Raw genomic sequence first — 18,448 nt, 5'->3', positions numbered from 1 at the left:
TTACTTTCTTTCCCCAAATATGTTTTATTCATTAGCTGATGAAATAGAAGCTGCAGTATCTTTAAGATAAACATTAATTTAGAAGTAACAAAATTATCAGGACGACTTCCTCTTTGCATTCTACCTCTCATCAGCCTGACCTTGATGGCATGCTCCATGAATAAACCCAACGTTTAAAAAAACTCTGACTTCACAGATCACTACAGTGTGATACATAATAAAGAACATACTTCTGTTTCGAACATCTTGTTACAGTGAGAGAAAGACAGCTTAATTAATCAAAGACGCAAATATGACCGCCAAATGCACCACTTCTAAGCATCTGAGTTATATGGTGTGTAGTAGAAAGTGACTTCACTGGAAAGCCTGGGTTAGGTTTTGCAATTTGGTGCCAGCTCTGGGAGTTCTATCTTTGGAAGCTCTTGCAAGATTTTGAAGTCAGAGAAAGAAGGGGAAAAATACCTACAGGAAAAGGACTATGATTTAACATCAAGAAATCAGTTGTTACTATTTAACCCACGCGTTGACATCTGCCATTACCAGTTTGTCTTTCTGTCGTTCACCATGGATGAGAAAGCCGCTTCGTCCATTGCCTTCGGGGTGCATGACCTTACAGACCCCCACGCGACTGATCCCGCCTCCTTCCTGTGGGAACCATCCCCCGCTGGAGTCATCTCTGGTCATAACCACAGCCTTGACACGCACAATATAGCTGTCACTAAAAAGACAACAACAAGAAGAATGGGGCATGACAATGGTCTGGAGCTGAAGGATGTGTTTTACAGAGCAAGGTGACCACAGCCAGCATTTTTGGGACTCATCAAAAGAAAATCTATGCCTGGCAGCAACCTTAAAAGGTAACCCATGTCAATGTACAGGGAAAAACCCAAACTCTTAAACTCAGTATAAAAATTTAATTTAAAAAAGAAAGATGCCCAGTTTTTAAAAAATATTTGTGAGTCTTTGAGGATGTATGCAAGCACATTTTCCAGTTTCCAGGCGGAAGTATTAACAATAAAATGAAAGAACTGCTATCTACAGTTTAGTATCTTTAAGTTGGGAAAGACAAATCTATTAACATAAGAGGACATTATGGTTTCAACCCTAAAAACTTGGTTTATAATGAATGACCATAGTTTAACATTTTATAAAGCTAATAATCTGATTTAGCATAAGAAGAGAATAACCCACTCCCAAATCACAAATTCACTGTGGGATCATATACAGGTGGGAAAATATTTCAATTCCAATATCCTTTACACATGTAAGCCTTCTGTTTATGACTCTATTTTTTCCAGTCTAAACTTCAATTTCGCAATAAGTTCTTCTGCACATTGGCCAAAAATCCTCTTTCTCCTCAGAGACCAACTCTAGCTTCTTTTCATTCTCCATCACTTTTCGGGAAATTTACAAGGCCATTAAATTCTCTCCTGCTGTTTTCTTTCTTGTTATAACATTCCTTTGTTTAATCCTTCAAACATATATTCCCAACTTCTATAGGCGAGGTGGGTACCATGTTCTAAGGAAACAAAAATGCAGAGTAACACAGAACCCTCTCTTTCTACCCCCCAGACCCAGTGCTCAGAGTCTGGCCAAGCGCCCTGCAATCTGCTGGAGACCACTCAGACCACCCCTCTGCCCCACGTTCCTCACCTCACTCACCCCTAAAGGCAAAGCCACCCAGGTTCCCCACCACCGCCTGCAGCTCATCCATGACTGTGACCCAACTCCCCTCCCAAGGTGCCCCTGGGACTCCAAAGCCAACATCCCCTTTGCTTCCTCAGTCCTCCCTTCCACACTTGTTTTTATTGTGGTAAAACACACATAATGGAACATTTACCATTTGAGCCATTTTAAGGGTATCACTTTGTGGCATTAAGCACATTCGCACTGTTCTGCAGCCATCACCAGAACACCAATCATCCATTTCCGTAACTTTTTTCATGGAAACTCAGGCTGTGCCCATTCAACAGTAACTCCCCATTCTCCTCTCTCCCAGCCTCTGACAACCACCATCCTACTCCCCATCTCTATGAATCTGACTACTCCAGGTATCTCATGTAAGTTCCTTTCACTTAAAAAAAATTAATTCTTTCTTTATTATAATTTGGCTACACTGGGTATTAGTTGCGGCATGCAGGATTTAGTTCCCTGTCCAGGGATCAAACCTGGGCCCCCTGCATTGGGAGCACGAAGTCTTAACCACTGGACCACCAGGGAAGTCCCTCCTTTCACTTTCTTAACTGAAATGAAAATGTGTTCTGGCAGAGTCACGTGGCCCACTCACGTGGCTGCCTTCCTTCCCCGCTGAGCCTAGATGGTGGGTGGGGGTATTCACCTCTACTGCAGGCTACAGGGCTCTCTCCAGTTCCTCTGAAGCTCACAAGTCTGACCATGGACCGCCCCGCCCTGCATTTCTTCAATCTTCTTCAGATCTCTGGGTCACGTCCCCTGGTTCCTTGGAGATATTAGCAAGTGGGCTGACTGTCCCTTCATCTCTTCATCATGACCTCTGGTATGATTCTTCATAATTGTGTTATTCACGCCTAGTATCCTTCCAATCCGCTGACCTCTCAGTTTCTGGAACTCTTCTCCTTCAATAACCTTGTCTTAGCCACTCATGCCTAGGTCACTCTCTTGACCTTGTCAGTCTTCAGCATGCTACACCCCAGCCACCATTTCTCAATTGCAGTTCACTCTGTAGATTCCAATCATTTGTCACCCCACTGGGGCCAACGATCTCTTGTGCCATATTCTCTACATGCTCATGTTCTCACTTGATTCTTTATCCAATTTAAATTCCACGGTCTGCTGCGATGCTCTCATGCAAAACCTAAACGTGTTTACCTTCTCTTTGCTCAGTGAAGTTGCCTGGTGAAATCCTACCATCCACTTCACTCCATACCTGCCCTCAGGCTACCTCACATAGAGGGAAAGACCCCACTCTTCTCTGCTCATAGGTCTAGTTTTGACCACTAAACCCAAGTGCGTCCACCTAGCATCCTGCTACATGTCCCTGATCCATTCCCAAGAAAACTGCTTCACATGTTCTCTTGCCCTCACTCTCTCAGATGATGGAAGAGCTTGCTTTCATTTTACTAAGAAAATAGACCCACTCTGAAGAGACCCTGCACTGGCACCCAAGAGCATGCCTACTGCTCGGTACCAGTATTTGCTGCCTCTCCCCCTTTAACTGTGGGTAAACCATCCCTGATCCAAGCTAGGCCTAACAACAACACTTAAATATTTTCTATGTGCAAACAGTGCCCTAGTTCACATCTCTATACCCAGGCCTCTTCTCTGGGTTTCTGATGAGTAATGCCAACTGCCCATGAGATTTCTCTTTTTTTTGCATCTAGCAGGCACCCCAATTAACACATTTTAAGGTTGAACTCGTGATTCCTGACACCTCTGATCCTGCTGTTCTTCCTTTGAAATATGTCCAGAACTCTTCTCCGACAATTACAACAGCCTTCTAACTGGTCTCTTTACCTCCACTCTTGTCCAGCTTTCTAAGCAAGTCAAAAGGTAACTCAGATCAAGACAGTCTATTCAAACCCTCCCATAGCTTCTTATATTATTCTGGGTAAAAGCCAAAATCTAGGGCTTATCTTACTCCCCTCCTTGCTCAGCCCCACTTCAGTCCTGCTGTCCTTAGTGGTCCTCCACATTACACACCCTACCCCGGGGTGTGTACTTGCTATTTCCTTCCCTTCTAACCCCATTTCCCACTCTTCTCTCCACACACCAACCAGGCTCATTTCCTTCTTTCATTCCCATCTCTGCCCAAGGTTACTTCATCAGAGAAGACTTCTCTGTCCGCTATGTATAAAGCAGCACCCTCCGTCCCTCTCTTAAATCTTCTCATCGTGCTCTGTCTCTCTCTGTTGTTGTTCGGTTGCTCAGTCATGTCCGACACTTTGTGACCACATGGACTGCTGCACGCCAGGCTTCCCTGTCTTTCACCATCTCCCAGAGCTTGCTCAAGCTCAGGTCCATTGAGTTGGTGACGCCATTCAACTATCTCGTCCTCTGTCGTCCTCTCCTCCCTTTCGTCTCTCTGCTGCTGCTGCTGCTGCTAAGTCGCTTCAGTCGTGTCCGACTCTGTGCGACCCCATGGACGGCAACCCACCAGGCTCCCCCGTCCCTGGGATTCTCCAGGCAAGAACACTGGAGTGGGTTGCCATTTCCTTCTCCAATGCATGAAAGTGAAAAGTGAAAGTGAAGTCGCTCAGTTGTGTCCAACTCTTAGCAACCCCATGGACTGCAGCCCACCAGGCTCCTCTGTCCATGGGATTTAACAGGCAAGGGTACTGGAGTGGGGTGCCATTGCCTTCTCCACTTTTGTCTCCATTTGTCAGCCCATTCTGCCCAATTAGAATGTAAACCCTATGGGGGCAGGGACTTTGCCCTTCTTGTTTACTGCTGTATCCTGAGAACATAGAGTGATGTCTGATACTTACTGGGTTGTGGAATGATGGAGTTAAACTGACAATATTTGTAAACAGGCTCAAAAAAAATATTTGTAGCTAACAAAATCTCTGAGAAAATCCAGTGTTTGATACTCATTTGCTTATGAGCCACAACAGCTTAACTGGGATAGGCTAAAGATTTCCTTTTTATTAATAGGAACACTGAATTTAAAGAGTCACACGGTTTCTATCATTAATCCACTCACCTCAGGATTCAACATGCATATTCCTTTAGATCAGAGAGATTAAGAACATTTGTTTAGTTACACACAATTTGAAAATATGCTCCTCCTCCTTTCCCATTTATTCTAGAAAAATTAGGGGTTTCCAAGATGTGTCATTCTCCAGCATGAAACAGCTTTCTCAAATCTTCTATGAACATACTGCAGGAATCCCAGCAGGAAATGGCCAAGGTGAGTAACAGAAACTCTACACACCTTTTGATAAAACACGCTTTTACTTCTTTGTTTGCAGCTGTGTGCCTTTCTCTCCTTTGAAGGGATTAAGTAAACTTGAAAAAGGGAAGTTTGCATTACTTATGTTAGTGCCATCAACTTATTTCCAAAAAGCATTAAAAAAAAAATTATTCATCAAAAAAAACCACCCCAACCCTGCCTTCCAGAGTGGAGGAGCAGTGCATTTTGGCCTTTGCTTGTGGTCTGCAGCATCTCCTTGCCCTGACTTCTCTGATGCCCCTTCCCAAGGGCAGACCTCTCTGTGATGTGCTGTGTATGTTGGGGGTGAGGTGGGGGAAAAGCCCCCATCTCCTCTGGCAACAACCCTAACAGCCAGCATTAACTGAGGCAACTGGCTATTTAAAACAAGGCAAGGGGATAAAGTGCTGCCCTAAAAGCTGCGAAGGATGTCTGGATAACCCAGCTGCATGGCTGCAGGCCAACTGCTTCCTATCTGTGGTGTGTTTACGTTATCCAGGCCCTCACCCCACCCGGAACAGAGAGGACAATGAACTCTCCTACCAGAAAGCTATAAAGAAGGCATACTCCCTTCCCACCTTCCCTGCCTCCTTCTGGAAAGAATTAAATAACATTTTTAGACCCGATGTGGGGTTTATTTGTGGGGCGGGGGATGCAGCAGGAAAGCAAAAGTAGATTCATTTCTTCATTTGTACAAGGAAAAAGCTGCTGGTATGCTCAAGAAATTGTTCCCAAAACGCTATTGTCAAAAACCACCACCACCTCATGCTTCTGAAAGTTTCAGCTATTAAACCGTGTAACTGATGAGGACCTGGTGAAGTTCCAGGCATGGGTCCAAACACCAACTGAATGGAGCCCTAGTGTCTGAACTTGAGTTAAACTGACCGTAAGAATCAATGTCATTACACAGAGAAGGAGAAACACAGTATGACAATCCTTATATGTGGAATCTAAAAAGAAATGACACAAAGGAACTTACAAAACAGAAAGAGACTCACAGACTTTCTCAGAGAAAGAGAGCTTTTGGTTGCTGGGGGTGGGGGGTCGGGGGGAGGGATAGTTAGGGAGTTGTGGATGGACATGTACACACTGCTATATTTAAAATGGATAACCCACAAGGATGTACTGTGTAGCACACGGAATTCTGCTCAATGTTATGTGGCAGCCTGGATGGAAGGGGAGTTTGAGGGAGAAGGACTACATGTACATGTATGGCTGAGTCCCTTCGCTGTCACCTGAAACTATCACAACATTGTTGATTGGCTATACCCCAAAACAAACAAACAAAAAAGTCATTACAAGTGGTGTTTGACCACCACCCACACACCACCATATTCTTTAGGTGCATTTTGAGTAATATTGGCTTTTCCAGATTGGGCTGGGGGTCTGACCAAAGGTGGTTCCTTTAATGACTAAGCTTTATGGTCCCCACATGTGGCCTTATTTGTAAAAACAGGACTTGCTGTTTTGCGATCAATCAACATGGAGCAGACATAGGGGACATCCTTTGGTAGGATGGGGAGGGATAGAAAGAACAAGTTCAAAGCTAAATTATTTTGGGGTGCTGATTCCCAGGTGGTACAAGTAGTTTTGGATCTCAAGCCTTTATGTTCTAATAAGTTCTCCTCAGAATAAAAGCAGGCCTTGTCTGGACCATATTACAGAAGTAAACAAAGGAATTGTAGGAAATGGTGATGAGGCATCATTGTGTCTGTAAACAATGTTTAGAGCCAGACAAGTCAGCACTGCTTTGGCCTCCTCAGTAGCTGAAGAAGCCTCTTTTTTGAGCTTCAGTTTCCTCATTTGCAAAAAACAAAGAAAGGATACCTCGCTGGGATGTCCTGAGGGTTAAAAGCAGTAATCGAGGTCAAGTGCCTGACATGAGAAGTTTGGTCGATTGTAGCCATCCTAATTATTTTTGCGGAAAGGCTGACTTTAACTACAAATGAGATCCCTTAATGGGGAAGGAAATGCAAATCCACTACAGTATTTTTGCCTGGAGAATGGACAGAGGAGCCTGGCAGGCTATACTCCATGGGGTTGTTTGCATGCGCACACACACGCACACACACACTGTACAGTCCATGGGGTTGCACACACACACAGGCTACAGTCCATGGGGTTGTGCATGCGTGCACACACACACCCCCCCTTTAAAAACCATCCTCCTGGGAATTCCTGGCAGTCCAGTGGTTAGGAGTCTGCACTTTCACTGCTGAGGGCCGGGGTTCAATTCCTGGTCGGGGAACTAATATCACCATGCTGTGTGGCCAAAAAAACAACAAACAAACAAAAACAGAATAAAAGTAAATTCTCTTTTAAAAAAAAAAAAAAGATCAGCCTTCCTAACCACCAAGGACTGGGTTTCCTGACTGCTTGCGTTTTTCAGCTGTCAGAGAACAGAGTGGCAGGGAGGCTGTCAGACCTTGGACAACAGGAGGAAACCCCAAATGGACCTCCAGCAATTATTAATGCAAGGCAGCTTTATAAAGAACAGGTTCGAGCCTTTATTTCAGGCACACCTGTAGAGGAGAATCATTCCATCTGCCATCTGGGAACTGGCCCTCTGCTCCAACCCCTCCCCGCTTGGTTTCAGAGATGGAGCCTGGAACTTTTACATCCTCCATAAATACTCCCCACCCCCCTGCTTAGCCAGCTCTTATCTGATTACAGGGCTCCTTTATCTCTCCATTATGCTAAACGTACATTCACTTCCTCCTGGCCCTCTTTTCCATCCTTCTCCACTTCACCAGACCTTGAGAGGGATTAGCAAGGATCGCCGCCTCTCAGGCTCCCTCTCGGCCCCAGCACAACCCCTAGCCGCCAGCTGAGCCAAATATAACACCACGTCCTGGGCGGGGGTTGGGGGGGCACTCTTCACTGCAATCAGCCCCCCCACCATACCAACCTCGAGTCTTCCTTGTGCTTATAGATTTAGAAAAGCTGAGTTCCCCAAATTGTGTATATATATATGTTTTTAAAGTATTAGGTATATGTATAAAATATAGGTGCATAAAATATATATTTTGTTATCTTTTTAAAAAGAATCAACAGACTGTGTCAGCAGGATCAAATGTGCTAAGAAGCCAAAGGTATGGGTCATATTCTATTGAAGTGGGTGGTGGTTTCTTGAGTTCTATTAAGTATCAACTACTTAAGAATTTTTTTAAAGTGCTGTCCTGCTTTTAGAGATGTATATAATCCATACTTTACAGGTAAGGAAAGCTGTACATAACGGAGTTTTATGCATGGTGATAATGTGGTTTTTTCAGCTCTATTAAAACCCCTGGATGTACAACACTTGCTTGCCTGCTTCAGTTCAGTTCAGTTCAGTTCAGTCGCTCAGTTGTGTCCGACTCTTTGTGACCCCATGGTCACTCATGTCCAGTGAGTCAGTAATGCCATCCAACCATCTCATCCTCTGTCGTCCCCTTCTCCTCCCGCCTTCAATCTTTCCCAGCATCAGGGTCTTTTCAAGTGAGTTAGTTCTTCGCATCAGGTGGCCAAAGTATTGGAGTTTCAGCCTCAGCATCAGTCCTTCCAATGAATATTCAGGACTGATTTCCTTTAGGATGGACTGGTTGGATCTCCTTGCTGTCCACGGGACTCTCAAGAGTCTCAAGACTCTCTTCTCCAACACCACAGTTCAAAAGCATCAATTCTTCTGCGCTCAGCTTTCTTTATAGTCCAACTCTCACATCCATACATGACTACTGGAAAAACCATAGCCTTGACTAGACAGACCTTTGTTGGCAAAGTAATGTCTCTGCTTTTTAATATGCTGTCTAGGATGGTCATAGATTTTCTTCCAAGGAGCAAGCGCTTCTTTTTATTTCATGGCTGCAGTCACCATCTACAGTGATTTTGGAGCCCCCCAAAATAAAGTCAGCCACTGTTTCCACTGTTTCTCCATCTATTTGCCATGACGTGATGGGACTGGGTGCCTGCTTGCTGTCTAAATTTGTATCGTTAGACCATTACAGGCAACAGTGATAAGAAAAGCAGCTAGAGATGTAAGACCTGCAGGAGCCAATTCTGGTGAAGGCACCAGCTCTCCTCTCAAATACTAATGAGCGGCTACTAAGAAGCAGAGAAGGAATTTTCTGAACATTAAGGAAGAGATTTGGTTTACGTGAAATCAGAGTTGGGGGAACTACAACAAGAGCTAAGATCACTCAAGAAAAATGTTTCCTCAGTTACTTAATACCCATGAAATCAGCCATGAGGTACACTTGATAGCAAGTTGTCTTGGAAACTGCCCTACCCCAATTATCTGCTAATAAAAGAATCCATGTACCTTGAATAGGTACTAACACTGTAACTTTGGATGACGCCAGGGCCCTCTGCCAAGACACCAGATTTACTCAGAAAAGAAAGCAGGCTCTTCATCTAATCTTCATTGTGTCCCTGCATTTCTGAGATGCTGTAGCTCATCTTATCTAATCCTCAGAAGATTACAGCAGTGCTTTTATGTTTTATCTTTGTGATCCATTTATGCATTTTTAAAATGGCATGTAATGAGTTTTCAGAATGGAACCCCTATATATAACATGATACCTGGAAGGTGGTGGTGGTGGGTGCTTGCTTTGCAACGACAAGGGGATATAACCTTCATCCAGGAACTAATTAGGCTGAAAGTGGGAGGTTCCTGCTTATACTGTGGAGTATGAATAGGTTTTCCTCCTTTACTAGTGTTGGGCTGAGAATCTGGGGAGTGAAGATAATTAGAAAACATTTTAGGGATCCCCACTTAATTTTTTTGGCAGGCAGCTTGCAGGATCTTAGTTCACCCATGAGGGATTTGAACCCCAGGGCATGGCAGTGAAAGCAAGGAGTCCTAACCAATGGAAAGTGAAAGTGGAAGAGTTGTGTCCAACTCTTTGCGACCCCATGGACTATACAGTACATGGAATTCTTCAGGCCAAAATACTGGAGTAGGGAGCCTTTTCCTTCTCCAGGGGATCTTCCTGACTCGGGGATCAAATCCAGGTCGCTGAGCCACCGGGGAAGCCCAAGAATACTGGAGTGGATAGCCTATCCCTTTTCCAGTGGATCTTCCTGACCCAGGACTTGAACTGTGGTCTCCTGCAATGCAGGCAGATTCTTTACCAGCTGAGCTACCAGGGAAGCCCCTCCTCACCACTGGACTACCAGGGAATTCCCTAGGAATCCCTACATTAATCTTGCATCATACCCAGTGAGCTTTGCTGTCCTGCAAGGCCACTGGAGCCCTCCTGTCCCAGTTCCACCCTGACACTGAGGGGGAGGTAAGGGCGTGCCCCTGCTCAGCTCACATGCCCCACGGTAAGTCCGGCATCTTTGTTGTTCTTGCTACCTAGCTACCCTGAAGCATATAAATAGACCTCCTCACCCACACACTGTTTTCCAGTGCACATATAAGGGGTCATGTTCTCTATTATTACAAAAGGCATTGCCATATGATTGATACTTGAAATAGGAATGATTCTTAAATTTAATAATGTATAAATCATTCTTTAGAAACAATCTGAATAAGCTGAACTTTATTAGACATGGGCCTCCAGTACTTTTATTTTCCTACTGAAATTTTAATATTACTATTTCAGTGATTCAAAATAAGTGCCAATGCCTTTGTTTATAACATTATCTGCAATTTTCTCCTTTATGTTACAGTGCGCTGTGAAGAGATGCGTTTTCCAGTCTTCAAGTGCTACCTGACACTTTCAGGCCACAAGGGCCAGAGAAACACATGCACTGAACATCCCTACCTGACACGTGAGGCTGAAACACACGCCCTGAGGACGTCCACGGGCACAGACTCTGCCGGCTGCCCCAAGTGGAGGGTAGCTGCTGCTCACGCGACCCACAATGGCCAAGAAAAGGAGATGAAGCCAAGACACAAAGGAACAAAGATCAGGGCTAGAAGTTAAACATGTGATCTTGACAGAGGCTTAAGAGGCCTGGAAACACTGACCGTGGAGCGCGCTGGTGAGCTAGAAACACTTCCAGCTGGCCGAAGCAAGTTAGCGCTGCTGGTGGCCCCCACTCCCTCGCCTTGGTAACACCCCCAATTTCAAGGGCAAACCTGTCCACACTGTGAACGGGAGGCGATGATACACAGGGTGTGCTGGAGGTGACCTGATAAAACGCTGGTTTGGGGGCAATTCTCAGCAAGATTTACAAAGTAGTATCAGAATCACTCCACTGTGCTGTCTTTGAAACACAATTTAAAATTTAACCTCTAAGCTTTTATCACCTGCAGTCTGAGGACGCACACAGCCTCCACAGAGAGTGATTCAGCTAGATTCTATTTCTGTGGCTCTTGACTTTTTTTTCTTTTGGAAAAATCTTCTTACCGAAACTTTTTGATTTTACTTATTTAACATATCCAATGCCTTAAGGATGGAGCTATAGTTCTTTTTTTTTTTCTTCAGCCAAAAAACCTTTCCTGCCTACATTTAAATTCAGAAACCACAAGAATACTAACTCTATAATATCCACAACGACAGACCACTTCTAACTGGGGTATAGTAAAGATAAAGGCATTAGGGCTGTTATGCTAATGTACAACGTAAAACCATACACTGGGCAGTTTCAAACCCAGGCAATGAAGTGTTGGCTGAAGTAAATCCTAGCATCCGAAAGGCAATTTTAGGAGTTGTGTCCAAGACAGATTTTTTTAATGGCTCTTTGGCATCTCTCCCTGTGTCAATATAACTTTCCTGAGCGACTACCTCTTGAGGTGAGTAATGCTCCCTGCTAGAAGACAGGCCTGGCTGAGGTCAAGTCTGGAGAGATGGGGCAGGATGGGCGTGGTCATTCATCGTCAGAAATGAACAATCAGTATAGAGAGTAATCATTTTTTCTTGAAATTTGAAAATGGTTTGCTCTAATCTCTACTAGTAGAAGAAATCCTAATTTCCCCACCCTTGCGGGTCTAGGCAACTGGAGATTCCTGGCACCCCATACATCCTAAGTGGATTATCTGGTTGACCGACCACTGGGACCTCTGTATCCTTATCTGTTAAGGATCTATGCATGCATGCTAAGTCTCTTCAGTTGTGTCTGACTCTGTGACCCCATGGACTGTGGCCCGTCAGGCTCCTCGGTCCATGGATTCTCCAGGCAAGAATACTGGAGTGGGTTGTCAAGCCCTCCTCCAGGGAATCTTCCCAACCCGGGGATCAAATCCTCTTACGTCTCCTGCATTGGGAGGCAGGTTCTTCATCACTAGTGCCACAAGGGAAGCCCTTCAAGTATCTACACTGCAGGTAATTAGCTGCTGCTCTGAATGCATTTTATTGTTTTCTAAGACTTTTTCTTTGTTAATGTGGACCATTCTTGTTTTTTTTCTCCTAAGTCTTTATTGAATTTGTTACAGTATTGCTTCTGTTTTTATGTTTTGGTTTTTTGGCCCTGGGGCATGTGGGATCTTAACACACTGACCAGGGATTCATCCCACATCCCCTGTGCTGAAAGGTGAAGTATTAACCACTGGACTGCCGGAGAAGTCCTTGGGATGTATTTTAAATTATTTTTGAGTTTAAAATACTGGCTCTAGGGAAGTAACTCATACTACCCTCCTCCACCAACAAAAATTCTTAGAATTAGAAGTAAATATAATGCAATTAAAGCTTTTTTTTTTTTTTTAACGTACAATTCCACTGAATTCAACAAAGTTAAAAATTTTTTGGTAAAAATGTCTTTTTAAAAACCCAGCATCAAACAATTCTCTGGGATGTCACACTGCAAAAGACAATTATACTAGCATGAGGGGGATAATTCTGATTTAAGCTCTTTCAAGGCACATCTCCTTCACCAGGCAGGGCTGTCAGACCCACCTGAATGTGTCCCCAAACTGCCTAGACTTCTCATTCCTTTTCTCATTCCGGGTACATTCAGGAACCACATAGGCTGTAGACAGTTATTGAAACAACAAGATAAATATATCGATGTAGCTGTGTTTTACTTTTCTAATAGGTAGATCTAATGATTGTCTTACTTTTCCCCCCAAACTTTAAACTTTTTATTTTGTATTAGGATATAGCTGATTCTTTGGTGGCTCGGACAGTAAAGAATCTGCCTGCGATGCAGGAGACTTGGGTTCAGTCCCTGGGTCGGGAAGATCCCCTCAAGAAGGTAATGGCTACCCACTCCAGTATTCCTGCCTGGAGAATTCCATGAACAGAGGAGCCTGGCGGGCTACAGTCCATGGGGTTGCAAAGAGTCGGACAGGATTGAGCAACTAACTAGCCAATTAATGATGCTGTGGCAGTTTCACGGCAAAGGGAGTCAGCCATACATCTACATGTATCCATTCTCCTCCAAACCACCTTCCATCTAGGCTGGCACATCATGTTGAGCAGAGTTCTATGTGCTATCCAGATCCTTATTGGTTATCCATTTTAAATATAGCAGTGTGTACATGACCTTCCCAAAGTCCCTATTTTAATGTTAATTCTCTCATAGTCTTATACAAAGATTCTCTAACATGGCTAACATGGATATTTTAAGACCACCTAAAATATTTTAGGAAATTATAGTGAAATTTTATCACAACAGTTCATTAACATTCAAGGCAATCAATGGTGATTTCTGAGTTATTCTCAAAAATCGTTAAAACATGAACAATTCTGACAAGAATACACCACTTTAAAAAATGAAATTTATTTTATTCAAACCAAAATAGAATGAATCTACTTACAGGCTAAAATGGTTCTGTCCTAAAGGGTGAGTTTCAGGGTGATCATACAGTGCTAAGCGGGGAAAAAGTTCTGGCAGGCAAGAGGCCAAAGTCTGAATCCAGGTTTATGATTTTGCTTTTACTGTCTGCTGCTTCGCTGAGCCTGGAGTTCAGTGGAGTTCATAATTAATCAAGATCAAAGGATTACCAACTTGAAACAAACAAAATGACCCGCTGCTGAAGAACCCTTTCTTCTCCTACTTTTTTCTCCGAAAGCAATAATTTTCTTTGACTTTCCCTCTGTTTTACACACCCTTCCAAAAATGGTATTTACGATCCACATTTAAACCCCCAAAGGCCAGCTAATGGAAATGTTAGGTTACTAAACAAAATTAACTCTCACCACATTAAAGCACACATGTAATAGAAAAATTGGTGCTTCAAAACACAAATGGCAAAGGGAGTTGTTTCAAGTTAATAATCTCCAATTCAGGTCTTTAAATTGCAGCCCTTGAACTTCCGCGCTTGACTTTCTCAAAAATCTTTGCTTTCTTTCTCAACAAATTAGAGAAAACAAAAAGGAAGAGAGAGCTTAATGACCACATGCTGAAACGGTTAGGGAGAAAGCTCGCAATATTGGCAACTTACTTTGAAATGCATAAAAAAATAACACAGCATCTTGGATGGACCAAGGGAGGGAGGAAGGGATGGATGGATAGATGCATGGATGGAAGGATAGATTATGTTGTGATAAAGAAGTAACAGTAAAATGCTGGCTGTAGGCTGTAGTATTGACTGTATACTTCTTTCAACTCTTATGAACACTTGAAGACATAGGAGAGAAAGAAAATTTATAGTGTTCTATTCCATGGACAGAGGAGCCTGACAGGCTACAGTCCATGGGGTCACAAAGCGTCAGACATGACTGAGCGACTAACACTTTATTCTAGATGGAGATCAACACTAAACCTAGAAGATGCTGATAAGGGTAGTTAAAAGTCTGGTCACTTCTCCTCACGTTATCCAGGACACATTTCCCATTTTTTCACCTGCCACCTACCACTCTCCACTCCAAAGCAAACCATGGCCAAAAGGCTATGCTCAGTCGAGTCCTCTTTCCACCCTATAGACTATAGCCCACCAGGCTCCTCTGTCCACAGGATTCTTCAGGCAAGAATACTGGAGTGGGTTGCCATGCCCTTCTCCAGGGGCTATTCCGATCCAGGGATCAAACCTGCGTCTCTTGTGTCTCCTGCACTGTGGCAGATTCTTTACCCACTGAGTCACCTGGGAACCCTGGCCAAAAAGTTAGGAAACTTTATCAACCTATGGTAGTACGAAATTCTAAACCTACAAAATCTATTACAAGTCAGTCCTTAGTAAGACCTGTTCTCAAAAGGAGGTGATAATTTAACCCACAGGGAGGAAAATCAGCATGTTCTGTTAGTGTCAGGCAGACTGGATTATGATCCATTGAACATGGACACCATTTCAGGAGGCAAGAATTACCAATTCATTTAATTCCTTTTCTCCTAGAATTCTGCCACCTCCCTCATCAGAGGTGAAAAACCTAATAAACAAAAGCACATGTGAAGCATTTGTCCTCCCTAAAGAATTCTAGATCGCTTCCATTCCCAGGTGTGTAGAGGTGGGCCTGCAGGCGCAGTTCAGGTCTTCAATTATCACTAGTCAAGAGCCACATGAGTTATTACACACCTTTAAAGCCAGAAAGAATCATGGAAACCATATACTCCAGACCCCTCACTTAGATGGAAAAATTAAAGTCCAGCCTGGAGAAGGGACTAGTTTAAGGTTACTGGCATTAGGGAGAGACAAAGGACTAAGATCCAATCACTAAACAATCCCTACCCCAGACCTCCTACGTTTTTGTTTTAAAGAGGTCCAGAATTATGGCAAAGGCCTCCTATCTCAGCTAGGTTGTCTAGAGTATATAAGAGAGGTTTTTCTCATGGGTCTCTTAAAATACACAACTGACTGTTAAAAACACCAAAGAAAATAAGAGGTGGCCCCACAATAACATGGCCACGTGCAGAAAGGGCAGAGCTGGGGGGTGGGGCTGGGAAGTCCTCCTTGGTTTGGCAAAGTTTCACACCAACAGAGGCAATTCTTGTTTTGGGATCTACATGGCATAACTAGTGCCCTAAACAAAAATGACCTCTGTGGCTAACTTCCTTCTCCCTCCTGGCTGAGACCCAAGAGGGTCCCAATTGGGGAGGGGCCCAATGACCTTTGAGGTCCCTTTTCATCTTTGGCCTCTTTTTAACTTTGTGTTTAAAAAAAAACACATAAAAAAAAAAAAAAAAAACACATAGCCAAGGACTTCCCTGGTAGTCCAGTAGTTAAGACCTCACGCTTCCACCTCAGGGGGCTTGGGTTCCTGATCCCCGGTCAGGGAATTAAGATTCCCACATGTCAACAGGCGTGGCCACAAAATAAATAAATAAATAAAATGAAGTATTTAAAAATAAAAATAAAGTGTGTTTTTAAAAAGCAAAACAAACAATACATGGCTGTAAAGTCATGTAAGAGGGGTTAGGATATATTCTACAAAAGTGTATCAGAAAACTTTCAGCAGTAAAATGCAACTGAAAACATCTTTCGAAGTGAAGAAAAAGTCTGAAACCACAAAGATCTGAAACCATGACAGATGAACAGATATGTTTCCTCACTGCAAGTGGTATTATGCAATTATAAAGTTCCCAGGAACAAACTTGGTTTATCGAAGTACTACGAAAAAGCAAGAAAATGATGAAAATTGAGTTTTAGTAAGATCTTTGGGTTTCCCTAGTGACTCAGACTATAAAGATTCCACCTGCAGTGCGGGAGACCCGGGTTCGATACCTGGGTCGGGAAGATCCCCTGGAGGAGGGCATGGCAACCCTTTCCAGTATTCTTGCCTGGAGAATCCCCATGGACAGAGGAGCCTGGTGGGCTACAGTCCATGGGGTCGCAAAGAGTCAGACACGACTGAGCAACCAAGCACACACAATAAGATCTTTGAATAAAACAGGCGTGATCCAGCCATCTAGCTGGGTTTACACATCCACGGATGTGAGATTCTCCTTAGCCACGTGGAGGAAAATCTCCAAGACATACTTAGGGAGCAAATTCAGGCAAAGAAGAGAAGAAGGATCTGCCTCTCTTTTCCCAAATGGTTCTTCCTACAAGCTTTATCATTTGACCCAAGACAGTTGCTCCAGTACCAATTTTTCCACTTTCAGAGAGAAAGGGGGACAGTGTTAAGAAAAGGTAATGAGCAACTGCATAGCTTAAAGATGGAGAGGGACATTTACTTGTAGACCTCTGACAGACCAACACTGTGCACTTCACATGTCACACTGGGGCTGCTTCAACGTCACAAATGAGTTCTGGCCCAAAAGGTTTCTTGTAAATTAGCTGTTTGAAACTAGAAAACGTATTTTCCCCACAGAACAACATAAAATGGTGAGCAGCAGGATTCCCAAGTCAGCACACAAAAGCCTAATCAATTCCTAAAATACCTGAATCACAGATCCATTCCCAAATGGTTTTTACCACTCACTGACAGTCTCCTTAACAGACACCTCTTTCCCTCGTTGGGTGGAAACAGCCAGTTCTACTCGGCTCTGGCTGGGTTTTGCCAACAGTTTTCCTACCTGGGTGTGGGGATGGGGACACAGGACAAGCAAGGAAAAACTCCTCAACTCTAGAGGTAGGCTTCATTTTGGGGCCTTGGAATTTGGTACTACTTGAATATCTTGAAGAGCTCAAAACAGAGTAGCCTGACAGTCACCTGCTAATAAGGTTGAGGAATCTTTACACCAAGCTTCCCTGATGGCTCAGATGGTAAAGAATCCGCCTGCAACGCGGGAGACCTGGGTTTGATCCCTGGGTTGGGAAGATCCCCTGGAGGAGGGCATGGTAACCCACTCTAGTACTTTTTACCATCTGAGCCACCAGGGAAGCCCGCACTCCAGCGTTCTTGCCTGGAGAACCTCCATGGACAGAGGAGCCTGTCGTGCTACAGTCCATGGGGTTGCAAATATTCGGACACAACTGGGCAGCTAAGCAGCAAGAGCAAGCAAGCAGACAAACCAAACGGAAAGCACTTGAGTGATCTGAACTCCCAAGGACTGGTTTCAATGCAGTGTGACAACCGTAACAGTACCACTGCTTTAGGAATGCAAACAAGTGTCACCGTTCTTTTCTTTTAAAGCAGCAATGACAGCAATTAATTAGAAAGGCAGGAACCAAGCAAGGCTCACAGGGTCATCACGTAGCAGCCACCCTTGGCTAGTCCTTGACTTAAACAGAGAGGGACAGGATTTAATCTATGAGGGCAATTTCCTTCTGAGATATTACAAAACAGAGCCATGCTCTTGGTACATGTGCTTGCATGAAGTTTCTTTCCTGCCATAAAAAGAACTGGGAGGTAAGGAGAATGTGTAGGCCAACTACCTACCAAGATGGCTCACAGTTTAACACCATCTCCTTAAAATACTGTTTCACTTGTAGGAGAGTATTCTAGTTTGAATTCATAAAGAACTTCCAAGGAACACTAGGGCTAATGAGGAAGACTGACAGCCATTTGATTTTAAGACTTAGGATCTTCACAGATAATGAGAGCTTTGGAGGCTAATAAGCTGCTGAATTTGGGCTTTCTTCCTGGCTATCACCAACACACTTACTCCAGGGAGCCCAACCAAGCTTTTGGTCATGCATTCAGCGGTACCTAAAGACTACTGCCCAAGGCAAAGTCAACCCAGTAGTCAGGCCCAGCTTCTCCCAGCAGAGAGCTTTACAGGTAAGGTGGCAGTCCGGGTGGCCCAACAGATGCAATCACAACACCGTGAAGCCATGCTTCAGGCCGTCATCTAGTA

General features: G+C 43.9%; 1 protein-coding gene across 2 annotated transcripts in view; it reads right to left on the bottom strand.

Annotated features, from left to right (window-relative positions):
- Positions 1–18,448, bottom strand: part of SPRED2 (sprouty related EVH1 domain containing 2) — a 118,398-nt gene that overhangs the window by 32,844 nt on the left and 67,106 nt on the right. For both annotated transcript variants that reach the window (XM_043917645.1, XM_043917646.1), the window contains exon 2: positions 541–718. In XM_043917645.1, coding sequence (XP_043773580.1) covers positions 541–718 — 178 coding nt within the window. The remainder of the gene's footprint in view (positions 1–540; positions 719–18,448) is intronic.

This window comes from Cervus elaphus, chromosome 11, assembly GCF_910594005.1.
Source record: "Cervus elaphus chromosome 11, mCerEla1.1, whole genome shotgun sequence".
NCBI classification, from domain to species: domain Eukaryota; kingdom Metazoa; phylum Chordata; class Mammalia; order Artiodactyla; family Cervidae; genus Cervus; species Cervus elaphus.
This window is presented reverse-complemented; position numbering and strand designations above follow the sequence as displayed.